The sequence below is a fragment of the Hakea prostrata genome, chromosome 4 (assembly GCF_041222555.1).
Source record: "Hakea prostrata isolate BN-2017 chromosome 4, UWA_Hpros_2, whole genome shotgun sequence".
In the NCBI taxonomy this organism is placed as follows: domain Eukaryota; kingdom Viridiplantae; phylum Streptophyta; class Magnoliopsida; order Proteales; family Proteaceae; genus Hakea; species Hakea prostrata.
In genome coordinates, this window is record NC_142603.1 from 26,823,807 (window position 1) to 26,848,586 (window position 24,780).

At 37.1% G+C, this 24,780-nt stretch overlaps 1 protein-coding gene across 1 annotated transcript; it reads right to left on the reverse strand.

Moving 5' to 3' along the window:
* Nucleotides 1–11,395: 11,395 nt before the first annotated feature.
* LOC149018617 (eukaryotic translation initiation factor 3 subunit B-like) lies at nucleotides 11,396–22,148 on the reverse strand. The gene is given in 13 exon segments (XM_089152788.1): nucleotides 11,396–11,980; nucleotides 11,982–12,299; nucleotides 12,590–12,698; nucleotides 12,991–13,523; nucleotides 13,604–13,802; nucleotides 13,886–14,010; nucleotides 14,093–14,176; nucleotides 14,256–14,384; nucleotides 17,183–17,311; nucleotides 17,697–17,843; nucleotides 18,419–18,659; nucleotides 18,747–18,873; nucleotides 21,852–22,148. Coding segments are annotated over 12 exon segments (2,175 nt in total). The 5' UTR covers nucleotides 18,869–18,873; nucleotides 21,852–22,148; the 3' UTR covers nucleotides 11,396–11,941.
* Between the last annotated feature and the right edge of the window lie 2,632 nt (nucleotides 22,149–24,780).

A 24,780-nucleotide genomic window follows, 5' to 3' on the forward strand; every position in this document is an offset into this window, starting at 1 on the left:
CCGGAGTAAAGGAAGAAGCCAACTATGGGCCATCTCAGTAGAAGACATGGTGTTTGACTCTGAACCCATGGATGTTGATGGAGTTCCATACTTGGAAGTCTGTGCAGATTTGGAAAGGAAGCTGCACATGTCTGAAGATGAGATTAGTTGAAGGACTTGGAGTGTTATCTGACTTGGTTTGAAGGTATTTCTACACACTAGATATGTCACTTGATGTGTGTGCAAAAGCCCTTGAGGTTTAGAGCCCATTTGATCCTCCAATTCCCTGTTTGAACCTTACTGTCTGCCTTGGTCGACTGGGCCAGTCGACCAAGCACTCGACCAACTGTGTGTTAAATCCGAGAAAATCCAATTTTAGGGTTTTTCACTTATATTTAAACCCTACTTCGTGTTTCTTAGCTATGGCAGCCTCCTAAACACTTTTTGAACGTGAGAAGACCTCTCCGAAACTCTCTCTGGTGATTCAAACGATTCCTCTGCAGATCTGAAGCTTCTCATCTCTGGATCGACAATTCAAGGTTAGTATCTCTTCTGAATTTTTAATTATTCTTTCTTCGATCTTGTTCTTGATTGAGATCAAGAAGAAGATGCTGCAATCTTGCAACCATCTATTCCATGATCTCATTCTATTCTTTGAGATCTATGATCATCGTCATGATCTTAACCCTAGCTTGATTAATTTCTTGAAACCCCGAACTTGTATGATCTTTCTGGAAACCTTTGGTAACCTCCCATGCAAGGGAAACCTCATGGGTAATATATATATGTTAATCTAAACTTGATTGTTCTATGATTTCTTGTTATTTCTTGATAGCAATCATTCCCTTTCATACTATGATCATAACCATTTCATGGGAGCCATAAAGGTTGAAACCCTAGTTTCTTGGGTCAAATCAAGAACCCATCTTTTGACCATGACTTGACGATTTTACCTTCCCATATAGGTCTAATACATTCTAGGAAGTTCCCCTTCAAATTTCGGATCAATCCGACTTCAAACGAAGGAGTTATGACCAAATCAGTTTCTGCAGTTCCGTACTGACTCGGTTGGTCGACTGCTTGGTCAACTGGGTCAATAGACCAAGCACTCGACCAATGATGTCAGTAGCTTCATTTTTTGCTCTATTTGATTCATTTTCTCTCTAATCTTTTAGGTATCTTTCTTAATGTTGTATCTATGATTGTTAGGAGTTTATTTGCTAAGTTTGGAGTTGCTCTCTTTGATCTTTGGATTATCTTTGGCAATAATCAAGGTAAGAACGGTTATTTCATAATAACATAGATCACATACTCTTGAGTTTATACTTTATGAAACTCTGAGTTTATGTACTATTCTTGTATTTTATACTTCTGATGTACTACTATAAGTACAGTAGCACTTCACTTATGTTTTCTTTTTCATTATTCAAACTTATATGAATTGCTTATTACTATATTGTTTAATGATTAGATCATGACTTTATATTCTCTTTTATACGATGAATTGTTGATTGTGTATGACATGACTGATCTGAGGATGTGTTTGATTTGGGATTGGGAAGTGTCCTTTTGACGTTTCTGTTCTTGGACATCGGAGGGAATTGTCACATCCCGCCCTAAATCCACCAAGGGGATACCCTATCTGGATTACCCGGGGAGTGAATTACAGTCCCGCCGATCAAGTTTAGGAACGATCATAGTCACTTAGCACAAAAATATAATCAAAAGCAAGAACAATTCCTTGTTTCCAAATAATTTAATAATAAAAGTCGAGAAAGTACCTCAGAAGGATTCACAAATAACATCAGAGTGCGGAAAGGATTTCATTAGTATAAACAATCAAGTGTGAAAAGGAGGGAGGAAACCCATCCTATAATATTAGCGGAAGGTGAAACGACTAAAAGTAAAGGTTACAACCGATTCACCAAATAACAAGTGAAACAACTAAGCTATAGTCCCAACAATTCAAATAAAAGGTTAAAAAGGGAATGAGGCGACATCCCATCCCTAACACACAAATATAAAACTGAACTGCTACAAACAAGTCCCGATCTCGATCTACTCATCTTTATCAACTGGTTCATCGCCACCAGTATGATACAAGTCTTCAACTCGGCCTCCAGAGGGTTGACTACCACAGTCAACAATGGTAGTACCTGCAGGAAAGTCTAACAAAATATGTTGCAAAAAGGAGTGAGTTCGAAAGAACTCAGCAAGGTAGTCATTCCATAAAATATAAACCATATGATACAAGCCATAACATGATGCAATATGATATGGAACACATGATGCAAGTATGGTTCTAACTCTATGAATGCTGGTCTCTAAGGTAGACATGCTTTAAGTCATAGCACCATACTTCTCTGGGTCGTCTGTCACTCTCCCGTTCCATATCTTGGGAATGCTCGGGGAATATCGGTAAAGTCCTCAAAAAAACCATGGTTGGGGATTTAGTCACCACTCTCTCACATCACCATTTGGTATAAGTATTGGTGCATGTCACAGTAAAGCCTAGCCCAATGCAAGTCATCTACTCAGTCATATCAACTCAGATCTAGATACGTCCATTCCTCGCCCCTGGCGATCCTTTCCGGTATCCTTCTCACTAGAGTCAGCGTAATCCCGGATTACGGACTCATCAACCCTATTGGTCATCCACAAATAGTAAACGGGAAGCTCTCACGTCCTCTCACGGGTTGGTTACAGGTCTTGAGCGCCCGTGAGCCCAAGTCTATCCATTTGCAACCCTACCAATAAATGGCTCCCACAATGAGATTTATGACCTCTCACGGGTTGGTTACCGGTCTTGAGTGCCCACAAATCCCCACTGCTACCACGGGTCGTTCGGTCTCAATGCCCTTCCGATTCGGGTCTGATACGACAAGGACATCCTAGCCAAACCACTAGACATTCCTATGTATGTCATCCAATAACCCGGGAAAGAGTCGATAGGCACCTTCGGAGAACATCCCATACTATTCCCTCCGGTGCCCAAGGATAGAAGCGTCAATAGGACACTCCCCAATCCCAAGTTATACGTAGACAATCACATATTCAAGTTCATCACTTCTCATGCATCCAATACATCTTCATAATACAAGTTAAATCATGATATTGAAATGAATCATCATAGACATAAGTAAACAAGAATAGTAATGTAACATGACAAGAGTATAAAGATTTCAATACTACTGTTCTAACAAATATATCACAGTCTTATAACGATTAAAAGAAATCAAGAGATTCTCTTCATAAATAAGAACACAAATCATAAGTTGATGATCTATATGTTTATGGAGATAACCATCCTTACCTTAGGTTGAGTTGATGATGAATTGAGAATACCAAGAATTAGTCCAAAAGAATTGTTAAGACCCTAAACAAACATCAATAATAAGTTAGAGAAGAAGTCGGGAAGATCGGATGTCAAACGGATCAAAACGGAGCAAGGTTGCTGTCAGCAACAAGTTTGGTCGATGGTATCGACCAAAATTGTCTTTGGGACAGAATAGTGGATTTTGGGGATTTTGGTCCGAAATGGGTCTTCCGGGGTTCGGATCGATCTGAAACTTGGAGGGATGATTAATAACAATGTAAGAACACTACCTAGCAAGTATTATCACAATCCAATGGTCCAAATGAAAACCCCCAAATTGAGGTCCTATGTTCTAAAGACAAGAATCCTAGCATTCATGAGAAATTGATGTAATTGAAAGGGAAGCTAGAGAATTAGTTGGGGAATAGGTTAAGAACATGATTGCAATCATTTGCAAGCCAGAGATTAGACTAATCATACTCCACATCTCAGTTTAGTATAAGAAATCAAGTTGTTAAGCAAGGAATCATGGTAATGTATATGTGAGGATCAAGATGCAAGTGAAGCATAGCAAGAATGAAGGAAAAGCAAGTATAAATGGGAAGAGACGTTCATGGCAAGGTGTTTGCAAGGTTGCAGCACCTTGGCCATGGTCTCATCAGTAAAAGGGAAGTGAGTAGAATAGAGAGCAAGAGAGAGAATCATACCTTAGAAGATGGTAGTTGGAGAAGAGAGACAAGGATTCTTGTAGAAGGTCATCACCCAAGCTAAGGAGGAGCCTAAGAGGAGCCTTCCCACGTTCTCAGGTGTTGAAATGAGTAAAATATCGTTCTAGGTTCGAGGTTTCACTTAAATAGATGAAGGAATATCCAAAAAGCATCTTTTTCTCGATTCTGGGTAACTTTGGTCATTGGTTTTGGTTGATGGCATCAACCAAAAGGATCGACCAAAACAGGTAACAGGTTTCAGCAGAAAATCCATAAATAGTTCAGCAACTTCGAACAGGGATTCGGAGGGCTATACAAGGTCAAATTGAGTGAGGTTTTCTCCTACAAGTCAATAAAGAAGTCTAGTTTCCAGAAATACCTTTGGATCAAGCATGTGAGGTCATTAGGTCCACCAACTAAGCTCACCTTCTTCGATGCGCAAGCAGGATTTTCCAGACATAGTTCAGCAACTTCGGACAGGGATTTGGAGAGCTATATGGGGTCAAATGGAGTGGGGTTTTCTCCTACAAGTCCATCAAGAAGTTTAGTTTCCAGAAATATATTCGGATTGAGCACAGGAGTTCATTTGGTATTTCAACTAATTCACCCCTCTTCGGTGCGCAGATTCAAAACTAACACTGACAATGCTCTCAAGTGAGAGGCATCATCGTCAATGTTCACGGGCTTGGGTTCCGACACCAAATCATCAACCAAAAGGGTCCACAAGTCTCATTTCCCCCACTTTGGGTTTTCGGACCTACAAACATAATAGGTCCCGGGCCGGGCCAAGGTAGGATAAGGCCAAACATTACAAATCTACCCTAAGGGAAAGGTTTGACATGGCTTCCTAAGGTTTTCAAAGATAATAATATTGAAATTAAAGTCCAACTTTTAAGGTCTAACATTGAACCAGTCTTTCTTTATCCCAAAATAAATAGGGTGTCCGGGCTAGGTTTGGGCTGGATGTTACAGGAATAGTATGGGATGTTCTCCGAAGATGCCCATCGACGCTTTCCCAAATCATTGGTTGTCATACCTAGGGCTGTCTAGCAGTGTTTGGCTAGGATGTCCCCGTTATATCAGACCCGAATCAGAAGGGTATTGAGACCGAACGACCTGTGGTAGCAATGTGATTCACGGCGCTCAAGACCGGTAACCAACCCGTGAGAGGACGGGAATCATATTGTGGGGGCCATTTATTGGAGGGTTGCATATGGATAGACTTGGGCTCATGGGCGCTCAAAACCGGTAACCAACCCGTGAGAGGACATGAGAGCTTCCTGTTTACCATATGTGGATAACCAATAGGGTTGATGAGTCCGTATTTGAGAGAGTCGGATACGCTGACTCTAGTGTGAAGGATACCGGAAAGGATCCCGAGAGGGGAGGAATGGACGTATCTGGAACTGAGTTGATGTAACTGAGTAGATGACTTGCATTGGGCTAGGCTTTACCCTGACATGCACCAGTACTTAGACCAATGGTGATGTGAGAGAGCGGTGACTTAACCCCCAGCCATGGAATGTCCGAGAGGGATGCCGGACTCACTACCAAAAGGCGTTGTGTGACTGACCTTCCCAAAGAAGTACGGTGCTATGACTTAAAGCATGTCTGCCAATAGAGACCAGCATACAAAGAGATTAGATGCATACATACATTATTTGTTTCATACTGCATTGCATCTTGTTATGTTCTGATGTATGTTATTTATGCTGTTATGAGTTAACTTGCCTTACTGAGTTTCTTTCGAAACTCATTCCTTTTTGTACAATGTTTTATTAGATTATTCTACAGTGACTACTATGACAGACAGTACGATGAAGTGCAAGCCGATGAAGCGTACTACACACAAGGTGTTGGCGAAAATCAAGATTACACTAATGATCCCTCGAGCAATCAAGTTGCGTACTTCAATTAGACGTAATGTAGAGCCGGAACATCTATGTTGGACTGACGAAGTCCATTATTTTGAAGATGTCATATATAGGATAGAAAACTCTTAAGTTTAGTTTGTCTTTCTTATTTTCTTTTGTCTCGGTTGTAATTACTTTTAGACTTATATACTACGTTCCGCTGTATCTATGAAGTGAGTTTCCGCCTCTCTCTACTCTATTTGATATCTTCGGATATCTAGTATCATTTTCCGCACTCTGATTATATTGATTATTCATTTCCTGATTTGAATCTTTTGTTTATAATATTAAAACCCTGATTATTTCCTGTTTATGATTATGTTATTGTATATGTGGGAGGATGATTTCCTCGATACTTGATCTTCGGGGCTATGGATCACATTCCCGAGTATTGCCAGTTAAGGTACCGGCTGGGGGGATGTGACACCAAGAAAACAACAGTATAGGATACAATTAATTACCTGGATTGTCTAATTTTTTTTCTTAATCCATTTGTCAACTTGCTTTTTATAGAATATGTATAGATTTCAGGATATCTATCTGGTGATGCTTCTTTGTTTGTTAGTTTACTTGGATCCAAGGAGCACTTCATGATGTGTTTTAATATGCATTTTTTTGGAATGCATTCTAAGAAGTTATGCCAGCCAAACACGACTGAGAATAATTTGGTGTGGTTTCCTCAGTCTCTTTTCTTGGGGGAAAAAAAGATAGAAAACAAAAAGAAGAAGATTTTAGGGCAAATTAATCAGTTTTCCATGTACTTACTCTCCCTCTCAAAAGTTTCACTGATTATTCCTTTATCCCAAAACTTGATTGTTTATTTCAATTGTCTTCTTTCTTAATATAAAAATTTTCTTTCTGTTTTTTTGACTCGATATCTTTTCTCTCTCATATGGCCACATGCATTTGCACATCCAAATAAAATAATATAATTATTACTATTTTTAAATTAAATCAATTGTTCATATTCCAAAAGAATTGAATTGAGACTAAGTTAAATGTCTCTCGCCAACGCAGAGCTGTGGTTGAAATCAACACCTCTTAGCGAATAAGTCGTAGGTTCGACTATCACTGAGGCATATTAATAACACATCCCCCGGCTTAATAAAGCCCCTTGAACCCAAAAAAAAAATGTCTCTCTCTACTTAAAAAAAAAAAAAAAGATTTCTCTCTAATTTCCTTTTTTGTGAAATCTCTTTCCTAATAAACTCAAAAAGTTCTTTTTGGTGAAATCTCTTTCTATTATAAAATAATATTAATTAATCTACCATCTTAAACCAAAGTGTCTTTCTTTTCTTTTCTTTTCTTTTCTTTTTAATAACAATTTATCAATAAAAATACTTTTTGTATTCCTTTACATAAAACCATTTGCCAACATTTTGTCTTCGTTTATATAAAATCCATCTCTCTCTCTTTCTCTCAATCAAATTATCTTCTCTCAACTCTTCCCCACATCTGCCATCGAAGACTAGAACATCTATTAGATGGAAGTCCGGCTTCTTCTTGAAAATATATGTGATTTTGTTTACTCCAAGTTATGAAAATTTAATGCGAGATAATCACCGCCATCGAGTGGCTAGTGCAATTCTATTGATTTATATTGTTATCCCTGTGTCACATTTGTTTCCTTTGCTCCTTTGCCTCGTTTAAAATTTTTTTTCTTTTGAGTAAATTACACTGGCACCCCAAAATTGAGACCTTAAAACACTGACACTCCCCTTTATGTTTAAAAAGCACTGAGACTCCAAAATTGAATTTTTATTGAATATATTAGTCAAATTTATCACTGAAAACAATTAAATCATTGTTTATTTTAAAAAAATATCCCTATAATAAACAGTGTTTGAAAAGTTTTGAGTAAAAAATTGGACAAATATATCCAATGAAAATCCAATTTTTGGATCTCAGTACTTTTTAAACATAAAGTGGGGTGTTAGTGCTTTAAGGCCTCTATTTTGGGTTGCAGTGCAATTTGCTCATTTCTTTTACCAGATTCCAGACGAAAATGGTGGAAGCCTTACTATATTGCTTTTGTGAAAAATATATTGTAGTTTTTTTGGACTGTCTATAAGGTGTATGGTAGTTACCTTTTCTTGGCCTATTCACATTACGTTTGCTATGGTGTTAATGTGACACCCATGCTTCTGAATGATTTTGCCTTGTGGTCATATTATTTAGATTCTGATTGTATAATTCTGTCCAAGTACTTTGTGGACTTGATTCTGGATTAGATTACCAAGGGCTTCAATATGTAGACTTATGGAACATATGATTATTGAAGAAAGATTAGCAAACCTTGATTGTCATAGCTCAAGGAAAGAGCTCATTTGATCAAGGACTTTAGACTTGAAATCGAATATTGATTTTGGCCAGAATCTAACAAAAGGAATTCCTAGAATTGGCCCTCAGATAAAAAAAAAATGGAGAAATTCAATACCAAAATCCTAAAAGTCGGTCTCCCTAGAATGGCTAATGTTGGGAATTTTTAATTATGCCTAAAGATAAATTATGGAATTGCTTTACTTAAACAGTTACAAAATATGAGGAGATATTTTGGTAACTACCGTCCAACTCTCTCAATTTAGTGAGATATAGGATTCGTTGGAAACTCTCTCTCTCTCTAAGAGAAGCAAGAAATCAAAGAAGATGCAGACTTGGATCCTCTTCTTGATTTTGCTTGATCTCATACTCTCGGCGACCATCCATCTACAAAGGTGTTTGGGTTGTGAACTTGTTCTCTTTCCTTAAGATTGAGGATTTACCGATGACGGATTGCGTAGAGGAACGACTATGTGGATCATTTCTATTCTTCCAATGCATTTTTTCTATTTTGGAATTAGCGTATCTAGATAGGATTTTATCCTCTCTTTCTATTGAATAATGAATTATGGAATATCATGCTATCTCCCATGTTAGATAGAGAACTAACATTGGCATCAGAGCCAGGTTCCCATGTTTTTTTTCTTTTTTCTTTCAAATCCTTGGATGGTTGATTAGTTTTTCATATGAATTTGATTGTCGATATCATGGATTTGATCCAAGTAGAAGGATCCAAGGTTTTATTGGAACCATAAATGAAAAACTAGATAATTTGATATTGAATGATCCAAGTGGAAGGATCCTATATGATTCTCCTTCCTTTTTTGGGATCCAAATGAGACCGTTGTCATAGAAGAATTGTCTAATTTGCATGAAGTTTTTAATCTATGAAAATAATATTTTTATTTAATTTTTTTCTTGGATTTTTCGTGCATTTTTTCATGTATAGGATGATGAGATCCAAGAATCCAGTCTTCTATGGGCATTTTGGTTCATTTTTTGAGGGACGAAAGTTTTTTCCGTCTAGACGGAGTGTTGTCTCTTACGAGACGGACTTCCGTTTGGTCACAGAGGACTAGACAAAAGTCCATCCGGGAAGACAGACTCCTAAATAGCAATCCCTCTTAGAATTTGTCTCAGACGAATTTCCAAATGGCAATCCGTCTAATAGTCCATTTGGTTCATAAGGTGATCCGCTTGCCTGAAGCCCAATACTCTGAGTGATGTTTGGGCATTAAGAGCCTAATAAGGCTAAGTGTGAGCTATTGGGGTAGAAGCATATAGCATGAGCATGATTTTGTGTTTTACTTTTATAAGTTGTGAAGCAATTTTAATTTGGGTTATTTAATTGTTGAAATCATGCTTCTAGTCAAGAATGAAAATAATATATAAATCCTATGTAGATTTGCATGTGGATTTGATTGGATGTTTGTTAGCATTTCTTTTGGTTCAAATGCTTATCCCGTAGTTTAACCATCCCGTAGTATATATTCCATGTCTGTCATTAGTCTACATTTAATATTATTCATCTCATATCATGATTGTACATTTCTATCCATGCATAAATTCTACTTATTTAATAGTGTGATTTTTGTACAAGAAAGTTAATGGCTTTAACTTAAAAGTGTTTGAAAATGCAAACAACACCTTCAAATTTTCAAGGATAAGACAAACAATGAAATAAAGGTTTCAAATTCCTAATGCACCTTTGTCGGTGAAACACAAATCAACATTTGATTATCTTGATAAGGTGCATATTCAATAAATGAGCAAACAATAGAAAAGGTATGCATTCTTCACAACTAATGGATGCACAAAATAATTATCATACACAATGTGACATTCAATATGAGCCAAACACTACAATTTCTTATTATTCATCTCTTCTAATCTATGTCTGACATATTGAATACAAGAAAGAGTTATGATAATGAAAACTTTAGTAGCAATACTGAGATACTGGAGAAAATCAATATATGATAGAGATCTATTTAGTATGTAATGATTAACAAAATATCTTACGAACAGAAAAGTAAGAAAAAACCTTTCATTAAATGTTTATGATTCTTTAACAAATGACATTTTTAGTTCATGTTGGAATTTTGCAAAGTGAGTTGAACCGTTTTACATGGAATATGATTTTCATACAAAAGATCAATCGGGACTGTCATTGTTCATATTTGTTTTTCTCTCTTTTGGTCTGCAATTCCAGTTGGCTGCAATTCAAAAAGTCTTTGCTGGAAAATGAACAACATCAAAACCGCTTTTTGGTTTATTCCATACAAGTCAATCCATTGTGAATTTGGATAATAGATTTCAGAAAAAAGACCTACTCAATGACAAAATAAAAAAATAACAAAGAAGATAAAGAAGATAAAGAAATTATGATCTAAGAATTCCTTTGCTTTTAGCAACCGAGAACCCTGCTATTTCAGGCTTAAAAAAAATCAAAAGCTTTTATTTTATTTTTTCTTCTTTTGAATTAAAACACACCCAAATCTCAATCAAATGGCTCTTGTTTGCCTTATAAAAATTTTGTCATTAGGGTTTTCAAGATCAATCGGAAGGCATTTTTAGGGCAAAATTTTTGAGGATGAATCAATTGAAAGCTTTTGCCTATTTCAAGGAAGAATAATTATTAATGGCAACCATGTAGGCAGATAATAATAGGCTTACGTATTCAATAACATTCGCTTAGGGTTCTGGTTGAGCCCAAGAAAAAAGATAATAGGGTTATCGACTCAATTGACTTTAGTCTGATGATATTTTTTAAGCAAATATTAATTTTTAATCAATAATAATAATAAGAGTAAATTGCATTGGCATCCCAAAATGGCGCCTTAAAGCACTAACACCCCACTTTATATTTAAAAAACACAGAAACCCCAAAAGTGGATTTTCGTTGAATATATTTGTCAAATTTATCACTGAAAATAGTTAAATCATTGTTTATTTTCAAAAATATCCCTATAATAAACAGTATCTGAAAGGTTTTCAATGACAAATTAGACAAATATATCTAACAAAAATCCAATTTTTGGATCTCTGTGTTTTTTAAACATAAAGTAGAGTGTCGGTGCTTCAAGGCCTCCACTTTAGGGTGCTAATGCAATTTACTCTAATAATAATGTTGAAGGAGGAGAGGAATCCTCTCCAATAAAAGAAAACAAAAGGGAGGTCAATCTTAAACGCCATCAAAATTCAAATTAATGTAATAATAATCTCAAACAAAACCATAAAAAACAAGTATTCATTGAGAAAGAATTGATACAAGTAACAAGCATCAGAATTAAACAACTCCTTGTCAAGGGATATGCCACGTCATTGGCCAGCCTTAAAACAGAATTAATTAAAACTATTGAGTATCAACATGAGAACACAAGTATTAGAAACTCAATTAACATTTGATGGAATCAAAGGATTTGAATTGAAGCACATTTAAGACTCATTTAACATTTGATAGAATCAAAGGATCTGAGCCAGAGCAAAATATATAGAGGTAAGCGACCAATCTTGTTACCTGATTCAAAGCACCATAGATGCCTTCAACAGTGTAACCCGTAGATGGAAAATCCACAACTAAATAGAGGCATCAGCTTCAACACCATCATTCTACATAAAAGTATTTAACCACCCTAAACAAAACTGAGGAACTCAAGACTCTGGCTGCCGTTTTAACAACTGAAGAGCACCAAGCTACCTTTGTCTCAACTGTAATTTGCATTCTGCTCAAAATCATATGAGACAGATTTCTTCCGTTACATCCAACACTTCTTCTACTTCAACTTCTTTGGCTTCATACTCCTCTTCCTCATCACTTGCTTCTCCATCCCTCAATGACTGCCGCATCTCCGCCTCTTCTTCATGGTACTTCTTCCATTCCTGGACCCAATGATCCCATTCCTCTTGAAGCATCTTCCGTTTCTCCCGATCTTGTTCACTCAAAAGCAATGAGACATCCTGGTCCTCAGCTTCATACTTCTTGCTGTATTTCTTGAGGTTCTTTGCAATCTCTTCCTCTTTCTCTGGACTTAGGAAGGATAGAGGCCTTGGCCGCCACAAAAACTAAACAATCAAAGAGGATGAGAAAAAACAACACATTAATAAACAAAACACAGAAAGTACAAAATTAGCAAAAGTATAGCAGCTAGACACAGGAAAGGTGTGGGAGGAAGATGGTGGAAATTAATCTCTATTATGAATTGAATCAACAATTGGCTGACAAATTCATAAAAATTCATACAATAGTCACACATGAACTCCTTATACCAAATCTGTAGGCATGACATATAATAAAATATTAATATTAGTATAAAGCCAAAAAGGATATTTGACTCTGATAGTCATTACTCTACCTGATAGAAATGGTCCCTTGGAATCCGGTATAGCAGCTTCCCATTGAAGGACCAAATATTAAACCCATTCTCCATTTCATGTACTGAAGTAACGGATGTTGCAACATATCTACAGTCAGCAAAGGAGAACAAACAGTTATGATAGGAAAAAGGGAGTAACGAATAAAACAGTAATTCCTGAATACTTGAAATTAAGAAACTAGCAAAATTTTATCAGTTTGTATCACAATGCAAACAAAGTGATGAAAGTAAATAAATACATCATTCCTGAAGAGACACTACGATATGTTTCCCTCAAAAAAAAAATTTTGGGTAGATTGATGTTTCATTAATTAAATAATCGTTGCAAGATTGACAATTGTAATATTCACAACTACAGAAAACAACAAACCCTGTTTTACCTTCCTGTTGGATCCCATTCAATGTCAGTTGCCATGAAATGCTCTCCCGCTGCCATTGTCTCAAGCTCATCAACATTAAAGAATTCCAACTGTCCATTGAAGCCTTTCAACCCTGCAAGGATAATGAAGCGTCCAGCAGGAGACCAGTAAAGTGCATTAGCCTGTTTGCCTTTGAGGGTAGTGAGCTTCGAGACACGTCCTGAGTTGTGAGTGCTCCGCATAGAGTAGAAGCTTATGTCAGGCTTGGGGCTGTCTCCGTGTATAACAGCAAACCTATGCCCTTTGGGCTCCCATGCAAAAGCAACAATTTTGTCATTCTTATTTTCAAGCTCCAAAACCTCAATGGGTATGTCTCTTTCCTTTATGCGGAAAAGCTCAAATCCAGTATATGTACTCTTCTTGGTTTTAGTATACCGGTCAACCTTAACAGCAAGGTAGTCTCCATTGCTTTGCCAATACATTTTGCAATCACTAACACTGAAAAGGTTCTTCTGCCTCAGTTCTTCCTTGCTAGGAATTTGGATAAGGCTGACCTGTGGATGGAAAATATAAGACAGAAAGAATCAACGTGACAAAAATAACCATGTCACTTCACACTATATTCTCTACTCACCCTAGCAGGTTGGTTCCCACCACCAAGCTCTGGAACAAAGAGTGCCAATATGGGATCTGTAGGTGACCAACAGAAATCCATCACATTCTCAACTTTCAAGGACTTCTTGTCAATAAGAGTGAACGTCTCTGTTTCATACACAGAGATAAGATTTTTCCCAATCCTAGCAAAATATTTGTCATCTTTCCCACCTCCCCACCTGCAAGAGTAATCTATAAGAGTTGATGAGACATTCCACTTCACCATATTCACATTTATACACAGCATCTAAAATAAATCCACCTAAAGACAGGCCACGACACTCCAGAGACACCCCCTGTGCCACCAGTTGCGAATTCATCAGCACTTCCCTTAAAATCCCTCATGACTTTTCCAGTTCTCACGTCAAAGATATTCAAGACAACCCTCTACACATTGAAAACAAAATGTAAACATACCAGAAAAATCATTGCATGAAAACAATCAATATGAATCATTTGAGTGTCTCACATGGGTATCACGAGGATTACTCGGTTCATGGCTGCTATATGTAACCAAATATTTCTCTCCGGGAGAGAAATCAATGAGCTTAACCTGCACTCAATTCCATTGAAGCAATACTATAAGCAAAAGCTAACCAACTGGACAACTGGAATGATAAACAATAGGTCACCTGGGGATGAGCATAGCGCATGAGACGGTTAAATGTAGTGGCCCCACCCCATACAGCAGCACCCTGCCTGTGCACTGTGGCCAAGTATGTCCCAATAGGGGACCACTGAACAAAGCTTTCGGTCCAGTACTGCAAACAAACTCAGGTATAATCAATCATATAGCTGATATAAGCTATTATGTTGTGTAAACAAAAGCCATGATCCTAAACGACGTCCCCAAGAAACAATCATCAAATAATGTAAAATCCAACTACTTGCACAAGAAAGAGATTAACAGAGGGGGTTACTTAATACAACTAGACAGAAGAGAAAGCTCTACAGGATTCTTTGCTACAATTAATTGAATATTTTTTAAGTGGGCAATCAGAAACTATGGTAGCTTAATCACATAAATGGAGACGACTTTTTCTTTAAATCTGCCTTGGTTGGGTTATGTACTGGATCTTTGATACCATCTTCATGCCCTCTAAAACGAACTTGCAAGGTATGCATAATGGAGTAGACTTAGTAGTAGCTTAATATCATTCCTAGTTCGATCAGGAATAGTGAGAAATTAGTTATTTTTTTATTTCAAAGACATTACAGAATTACTATCCACACTAGGAGTTAGTTCTCAGCTTTCAAAGTACAATTAGAGTTCATATTTCAGTTAATATAACCAATATAAGGCTTCTCAGTCAGATATAGATCGTTGAGTTTAGAAAAAAACTACCTATTGTTTGCCATAATCACTGATTCCTTCCCTGCAATTCCCCAATTACACCTAGACCCACTCCGACTGATGGTGTCAGTCTGTTGTTAGTCATTGGCCCAAAAACAAACTGTACCTAAACATGAGAAACAAAATTACAATTCAATCTCCCATTGAAGTTTTTTATTTTTATTTTTTAATCAGAAGGGTGGGACCACCCTTCTTTACTGGACAGGGCTCCCATCCATCACAACCACCACAGCAGCAACCATGCCTGCATCCTATCCCAAACCTTCCCATCCCTGCAACCCCAGCCCTGTACTCTATTCTACAACCACCACATTACCTGCAACTCCTGTAATCTGCCCCATCTAAAACCCACACTACCAAGAAAGCAACAGAAATTCCATTAATCATTTTCTTAATTCAAGCACAACTAGTGAAGCCTACTCATAGACTTATAGCTTGGGTAAGCTTCACAAAATAAAACATCTCAAGAATTAGAAGGTTAAGAAAATAGAAACTACTAGCTAAAATCTAGGCCTAGCATCTGAATATAAAATTAGAAACTTCTAACTTGCTACAACTGAAAATAAACAATAAACTAATGTAAGCTTCTAACACAGTAGTCCATCAACATCTAGGACCTAATCTTCACACCAACTTTGCATATCAGCACCCAAATCACTTTCAACTGGACAGTAACTTGCATAGAGTTCCTTTGAACGGTGATCCAGCTACTATTTATGTGAACTATAACTTTTTTCAAATTCATGACCTACTTTTTTATTTTTTAAGTTTATGCCTTGGTATCAAACCCATACATGGTCAAAAATTAAGTATTTCAAAGCCCACATGACCCTTTTGGATATTCTTAACTGCATCAGCAAAGGTATCTAAGATAATCCCTTTGCAGAATCTCTTTCTCATCAAGTTCCACCACTTCTTTATCTGTCTAACATGAACAAAGTATACACTAGAAATTTTGTCTTCGTTCTACTTTGTTTAAAACCCTTTGACTCAAAAGTTGATCACTATAGCTCTAACCTGGCATAATCCCTGGTTATGTGTCATCTAAAAACAATATCATCAGCAAAATGCATAAAACAAAGAACCTCATCTTACAAGGCCCTAGTTAAAACATCCTTGATAAACGTAAATAAATAACGATTTAATACTAATTTTTTATGTAACCCAATTGCAATCAGGAATTCAACACCTTGGCCCCACCATTCTTAGAGGTCATATGAGATTCTTTATTATCAATTAGGACCACATGAGAGTTAATTTTAGTTTTATCAAGCCAGTGGAATCTCTGTTTTCTTTCCTTTCTATATATATAACTCCTGATTTTATACAATCCATTCCTTGACCTTTGGAGATTTATGGCCATCCCACGCTGTCAACTTGAACTTGGTTTAAACTGTTTCTGATAAATTGTGTGCTAAGTAGGTACTTAAAAATCACTCTTTCTATAGTTCTCTTTATTTCAGAATTGGGATTTCAAAAGTTTCTTTTAATCCTATCAAAGAACTGTTTCAATATCTGAGGAATTAAATAGTTCCCTTTATTTCAGAATTGGGATTTCAAAAGTTTCTTTTAATCCTATCAATGGATTGTTTCCATATCTTAGGAATTAAATTTCAAAGTTTGATGTCCAATCAAGTTTCAAGCATTCTGTTGATTGAATAGAAATTAAGTTTTACTGTTATCAGACCTTGAGATAATTCCTTTCTAAATTGCTTCCAAAACCACTCATTGGATCATCCCCATCTTCTAAATAATTCCGATCCTTCCTACTAGCTATTGTTTCTAAAGTTACGTTTTTTTTCTGAGATGTCTGAGTTCTCATTCGATTCTAGGGTTTCTAAGAGGAGATTTGTTTTGGGATCCTGTATAAGAGAGCTATAGAGCTCATGCTACTTGTTCCCCAACCCCCTTCTTCACATTATAGAGGGGGATAACTTCTTGCTGCTTCCGGCACTAACAACCTTACAACACTGATGCTACACAAACACGATGGCAGTGTTAATACCATATATGAGTTTGAACGGGAGATTGTGCATATGATAGTTTTTTTAATGGTTTGTATTCCTTTTAAAGGCTGACAATACACAAGATAATAATATGTAAACTCCGAAATACAAGTTTGCAATCTTTCCAGACATTAAATATCTCCACAATTACTGAAGTTCATTTTCTGAGAAACAAGAACTTTGTTATGAAACCACTTACACCCCGACGGTAAACAAGCTCTGGCTTTAGTTGTCTAGGATCATTCCATAACACCTCAGTGTCTGATCCAGCACGAATTACAAACTGATCCCGAGCTTTTTCATCTGTAAGCCATTTTTGAAGATTTTCCTGCACCAAGCACGTTATATAGTAAATATTTAGAGTCCCATGGTTTTTTCGCCAATTTAAAAAATAAAATAATAGAGACAGAGAGAAAGTGAGAGAGGGAGAGACCGAATGTGAACCAGAAAATTTGCTTTTCAAGTCCTAAACCATGTTTTCTGCTTCATCTCTCTTACAAGGGAGAGTTGGATAGAGAGAACAGAAACAAAAACCAAAAAAAAAAAGGTACACTTAGCATACTCATCAAGCCTAATAAAGTTCAATTGCTCACAAACATCTCAATTTCATATCTTGATAGAAATATGCTAGCTGAAAATCTGGGGGCAGAACATAAGCATAATCAGGAGTCAGGATGAGGATGACATTAAGAAGCAGAAGAATCAAGAATTACCCCAGGTGTATATGGTTTTCTCTCAGGAGGAGCCCATTCATCTGGAACTTTCATGAATTTTTCAAAATCATCAAACAAGTTCACAGCAAATATATGTGCCTTGTCCAACTTATATCCATGTGTCTTCTCCTTAGCAAGCTCAGCCTCCTACAAGAGCAATACAAATAATGAATACATTAGACACATTTAAACGTGCAAGCAGAAACTGAAAATAAAAGAAATAAGAGGTTAAATTCCACTGCAAAGCATCACATGAATGTTCAACAACAAGACCAACATGATTTCCATGTGTACAGCTGATCTGCTTCAAATCATATATCAATGCATGCCTAAACACTCATACCCTGGTATCATGTCAAGTCCAAGGACAGCAGGAAAATGCCGTTGCCACCCATCCAATCAATAGCCCCTTGACACCTAAATCCATTTTTCTTAACGGTTTTAAACAGTTTACTATCAATATAGAACCTGCTTCCCAATAGGCATTAACTTTTGTGGGATTGCACAGGAAGATTAACAGCCAAGTTAGAACAGCATGATATATTATTCTGAAGGAGAAATGCACTCATGTACACCATGAAGACAGCCTTATCTGAGTGCAATAGAAAAAAGTTTTTTTTTCCCTCTTTCTTTCAAATTCACAATTAACTTAGTTCTCAAATCTACAAACTTCTCAAACATCTAAAAGCATAATCCCAGATAAAATGTAAGCCTTTTGATACCTGAGGAGTATTGAACTCAATAAAGCAGTAACCTAACGTCTTGTTGGTATCAGGATTTAGAGGCATCCAAAGCCCATCCTCCTTAATAACACCGATTTGACTGTAAATTTTTCTAACAACTCCTTCAAGCTTCTCGAATTTCTCCGGTGGAACAACAGGGAGATTATCAACAACAATAATATTCCCAAAGCCAGTTTCGAATTCTTGCGTTTCCTCGTTGAGAATTTCTAGATCATCATCACTGCAGTGAAGAAGAGAGAAAGACTACAATCACTGAAATGAAACAAAAACTACAAAAATAGTTGCAGTGAGGACCAGGGCTAATTACCTTTTTATACCAAAATCCTCATCAAGAGGGAGCTTTATAGCTTCTAAATCTACTGCAGCGAGATCAATTCCAAGATTCATAGCCTTAGCTTCTATTTCCGCCATAGAAACTAGGGTTGCCATATTTTCTGTACCAAACAAGACGAAGTGAAACAAAATTGGATTAGAGAAAATGGGTCACCTTCAGAGGCAAAGTGTAGGAAGCCAAAGTATTTTTTGTTTATATTGATTGGGGTTCTCTATTCTATGGCTGATTGGATTGGACAGCATTTTAGTTAGTTCTTCGAGGTTAAAACTTTTCAGAATTCTACCTTTTTCAGGCAGCAAAGGGGTTGTATGGCAATGATTTTGTGCCAAATTCCCAATTCGGCACAAAATGTATTTTTTACGCTTTTGTACCGAATTGCGCAAATTTGGCACTGAATCCGTACTTAAATCTTGTATGGTTGGACACAGATGAGCACATTTCTCTGACAAAATTGGCACAGAATCTTGTATGTACAAAATCAGGGTACAAAATGGGCACTTTTTTTTTAATAAAATAATTTAAAAAAGGTAAATACACATCAGTTGATACACAGTTGCTCACATAAAATCACATAATACCTAGTTGACTTGACACCATTAATCACAAATAAGATGGATTTGTGAGTGGGAACTGATGTCCACATTTTGTCTTGAATTGATAAAACCAATCTTTAGTGTTTTCATCATGCATAATTGCATATCATTAGTCATTGTCTTCTTTTTTTTCTTCTTTCTTTCTTTTTCTTTTTTTTTTTTTTTTTTTTTTTTTTTTGGGGGGGGGGGGGTTAAATAGTCATTCTCTTCTACTGCAAATGAAAACATTATTTTTGGTCAAGGAGTCTATTCAAATACTAGATCTGTAGAATACAAGATTTGTAGTCAAGAGACAAGCAGGAATACAAACAGTAGAATTAACAGTACTGTTGACTAGAAGTGGGATCTGCCCCGTGTAATGGTAATCAGTCCTGAATGTAAAATTGAGTGCCTTGGGTTTGAAAACATACGCAACATATCAGATCAAGTTTTGTTCTTAAGAATGATTTTTTTTTCATTGCTACATATATGAAATAAACCAAAACTTCATTGCTATTATGGCCAATAATGGTGATGACAATCCAAGTCAATAAACAGACAAGTAAACTGGCACTCATATAGAGGACTGTAATGTACACAGTTTTCTGCTTCTATGTTCAAACTTTAGCACCAGCTGATTGAAACAGAAAACAATGTAAAGCCATTGAAGAACTTAAAAAAAGCACTTCAAGGTCAAGTTTCCCTGTTATAAAACAAACCGTAAATACCTCACCAAACCCTCTTAGCCGAACTTCCCATCAAAAAGTAAAAAACTGCAAAACGAAAAACAGAAAATGATTGTTCTTCTCTCTGAAGTTACAATCCCTGCAGCCTTGACATGATCCTACATTGCCAACCACATTCTTGGCTCCCCTACATCTATCTCAACCTCTTAATCTTCTAGCTTGAAAAACCCAAATCTCCCTGCTTGTTCTTTGAACCCTAACCACTAGTGGGTCATCTCTTTCTCTCTTTTGTGGGTATCCAAGGCAGCAGCCAGATGGAAAGCAATAGGCAAAGTTATATGGAAATACCAGCAGGAAAAAAATATCATTCAGCAAACAGAAAATCCTTTCAGTTAAGGATCGGTCCATGTTTCCCTTACCCTGCCTATGTCTGGGCAGTTTCCACATAATCCCAACAGCCTAATTAGAGTGAATGCAAAAATATTGCTCCCAAGAATTTTACAGGTTTTGTAAGATAAATATGAGTCATTTCATTAAATTTGAAATTAATATTTAACACGCAAACCAACCAGACCATTTTTAAGATTGACAACCAAGGTTTAGGATTCAAAAATCATATCTAGAAATGTGAAAATTAGAAAATCTTTTGGTTGCAACTAATTAATAGCATCCATAATCCCTTGGATTAGCTCAACTAGTTAAAGGACTGACTCCTTCCTCTGTGTCACCAAATAAAACCAGGAATGTATAACAAACAGCCACAAAAACATGCCACAAATTTCAGTCATTCAATGTTGAATTGGATGGACCCCTCTTTATCCCCAGGAGAAATAAGCTATTTGGACCTATCAGTGTACCCTCCAATTCAAAATGATTTCCCTAAAATGGTTAAAAGGTAATGTAGAAGTCAACATCAAAACTACATCTACCGAATCATGATTTCATCTCATTCGTCAATATACGTCCAAGGCTTCCAAACACCTCCCAAATGCATGCCAAGAACAACAGAAGAAAGAAATAGCAAAATCGAAAAAAGATTGCATGCATTAAAATCAATTCCTGAATCACTTGTGAGACAAGGCAGAACACCTACAAGGGAGAATGAGATTAAAAAAAACAATCTAAGTGCTGAGGCCCAAACCAAATGTAACTATGTAAGAATATCAACCTTAACAATTACTACCAACTCACTGCTAACAGCTGCTCTCCTATCTACGAGCTGTCTTATTGTAGAGGTGACTTTCCCAAGTGCAAGCTTATAGCTACTTCCACCCAAATATGCTAATTGAAAAATGTGAAAGATGATGACCATCAAAAAAGAGTACTTCGATCCATTTCCAATTCAAGCTTGAAGGATGAACCTTCTAATTCTAAAGCTTTAGAAGGGAAAGGGAAGGGATGATTAGCAAAGACCAGGAAAAGAGAAAAGAGAAAAGAGAAAGAGGCCCATCACATTACAGAAAATAATCCGGCCAAAGGCATACGAAATACATAAGAAGGCAACCCATTAAGCTAGCAAGTATAAAACAGAACCACACCCACATTCTATAATCTCAGTAAAGCAACGAGGTAGCCACTCCAATTCCATCAGAAAAGCAAAATAAACGTAATAATCTAAATAGATAAAGAAACTCAACCACTACCAAAAATTAAATGAAATAAAAAAGGAATTCAAGTTGCAGAAAAATAAGTTCATATCATTCTTAGCATTTGATACTGTGAATGACTCCAAAACCCCATTTCCCGAACTTTAGATTCCTCACATCAAGGTGAAGATATCAACCCTAGAAGTGGAAACCCTAAAATGATCGCAGACTAACCCGAAGTCGCTGCTTCGGTTGGACACACACGGCTTCAATTTACCCTTATCGGTTGCAGAAAGAGCGGTTGCTGAGAGGTCGGTTGTTGGATGCAGAGAGGTTTAGGGCTTGAGAGAGACGAAATAGACGAGAGAGAGTCACGAGATCTTCGAGAGAGACAAGAGAGACGCGAGAGAGAGAATCACAGATCGTCGAGAGAGACCAGAGACGAGAGACGCGAGAGAGAGAATCACAGATCGTCGAGAACATAGGGCAGGATAGAAAATATGAGGGAATTTACGTTGATAACCCTAAGACCCTCATTTGTGCCCCCGCATCGGTTTGGAGCTTCTGTTCTTCTGGGGCACAAGTCACAACTAATTTGTGTTGTTGAAGCGGCACACTAATTTTAGACCGGTTTATCATACAAAATTTTAATGACTTTTGCGACAAAATGGACAAAGGGCACTGAATAAGTATATCAAAATCGTTACCATACAACCCCTAACTGACGAACTAATATCCCATCCATTTCTAACGAGGAAATTGACCATCCATTTACTTGTAGATGTGCGACATATGTCACAATATTACATTAAAATGTTGAAGTCTATTTACAAATTACAAGTCACATCATTTTTTTCAAATTTAATTACAACACTTTGATATGGCTAAAAAAAGATTTCAACCATTTGATGTGATGTTATGACATATGGCATACATCCACAAGTAAATGGATGGTCCATTTCTGACAAGGAAATGGACTAAATAAATTTTCTCTAACTGACTAAAACAGAATGATTAATAGAAAAGATTACCAACGACAAAGAAGAAGAGACAACTTTGTCTTCTGGGCTCTCCACGTTGCAATCATTGAGAAGAAAGAGTTGTATGGTTGCAACTGCTAGGCGGTTCGAGCTTAGATGGAGAAAACTCTCAGGCGAACGTCGTGCTCCAGTGAAGGATTGAGACGGAGAAAACGAAAGGAAAAGCCACTACTCACTAGGGTTATTTCGGGTTCGAGATTGTAGTACTCGAGATACAGAAAGGCGAAGCCTAGGGTTTTGCGGTGGATTTTCTTTCTTTCTTTCTTTCTTTCTTTTTTTTTTTTTTTGGGGGGGGGGTTCACAACGTATCAAACTAAACATAAAAAGCGCTCATTTTTACTTCAATGGCTCGGCTAGACCGGTTTGTTTGACCAATTACATCATTTTAACCCCCCCCCCAACACATGATTGTATAAAATCAAACAAAAACGACGTATTTACTCATGTTTCGAGCTCCGAAAAAATGAACTCTTTCCTCTCCTTCTTCCCTGATATTTTAAAGAGTCAAATTTCCCTCTCTTTTTGGTACTTTTTTTTTTTTCTTTTTTAGTCAATTTTTTGCCTGTCTTTTTTCTTATTATGTGATTAGATGTGTTTTTATTTTATTTCTTCTTATATTTGGGTACCCAATTGAATCTGAGCACAACTCATCATCCCCAAATGGATGGACATTCTGAAAGAACCATTCAAATCTTGGAGGACATGCTTCGTGCTTGTGTAGTTGACCTGAGTGGAAGTTGGGATGAACACTTAGTATTGGTGGAGTTCGCTTACAACAATAGCTACTAGTCTACCATTGGCATGGCACCGTTCAAGGTTTTGTATGAACGGACATGTAGGACTCCCCTCTATTAATTTGAAACTGAGTTTTGGGCCCTAAGTTGATAGAAGCTACTAGAGCTATAGTTGACTTGATTAGAGAAAGAATCAAGGCAGCTCAGTCTAGGTAGAAATCCTATGCAAACAAAAGGAGGATAGACCTTGAATTTCGAGTAGGAGTAAGGGCTTTTCTAAAAGTCTCACCAATGAGAGGTGTGATGAAGTTCAACATCAAGGGGAAGCTCAATCCAAGGTATATTGGTCCTTTTGAGATTTTAGAGAAAGTGGGACCGGTTGCATATCGGTTAGCCCTTCCAACATCCTTGTCAAGCAATGTGTTCCATGTTTCTATGCTTCGTCAATGTATAGAGAACCAGGAACACATGTTGCCACAATAATGAATAACCTGAAGGATTGAGTGTTGAATTGTCTTATGAAGAAAAGGCTACTGAGATATTGGACTGAAAGGACAAGAAACTCCGGAATCGAACCATTCCATCGGTGAAGATCCGGTGAAAGAATCACACAGTTGAAGAAGCCTCGTGGGAGAAAGAAGATGAAATGCAAGTGAAGTATCATATCCTCTTTGGCACCTCAGATATGTCAATTTTGAGGACGAAATTTATTTTAAGGGGGGAGGAATGTGAAATCCTCCGGATTTCTAACCCGTTAACCCATGCATGTTTTCAGGACCGCGAACCCGGGCCTCGAGTTGGCAACAACTGTGGGCCATCAGAGTCGAGCCCAAAGCTTCAGAAGTAGACCCAATGCAAGTGGATGACTCTAGTGATGACTTGACACTTCTTCTAGAATTTAAGAGAAAAGAAAAGTTTAGTCATGAAGGTTTTAAAAGGCGATATTGGAACGTCCGTAAAACGATGATGGAAAATCCAAATGACGAGATAATTTCACCTAAGCGTAGATCTTTGAAAGACCTTTCTACCAAGCCAAAAATCTCCTAAGTGGACCTTGGTTGGCCCCTCAACTAGGGCCAGTCGATTGGGCCGGTCGACCGCCCCCTGCCCAATTCCGGGCGAGTCAGGTTTTCACTTGTATAAAACCTATTTCATGTTTTCTTTCTCTCATACTCGCATTTTATAATGCTAGTGCGATGGTTGAGGCTAAAGGAGGAGGAGAAACCAAGGGAAAGAAGGGATTCTAACCATTCAGAAGTGTGCCGGCATCCAAATCATAGCGAAATCATTAGAAAATGTGAGAATCCTTAAACCCTCCTCTTTAAGCTTGGTTTTATGGGGTGTTTTTCACAATAAATGATACATTTGGGTAGTTGATGTGTGAAATAC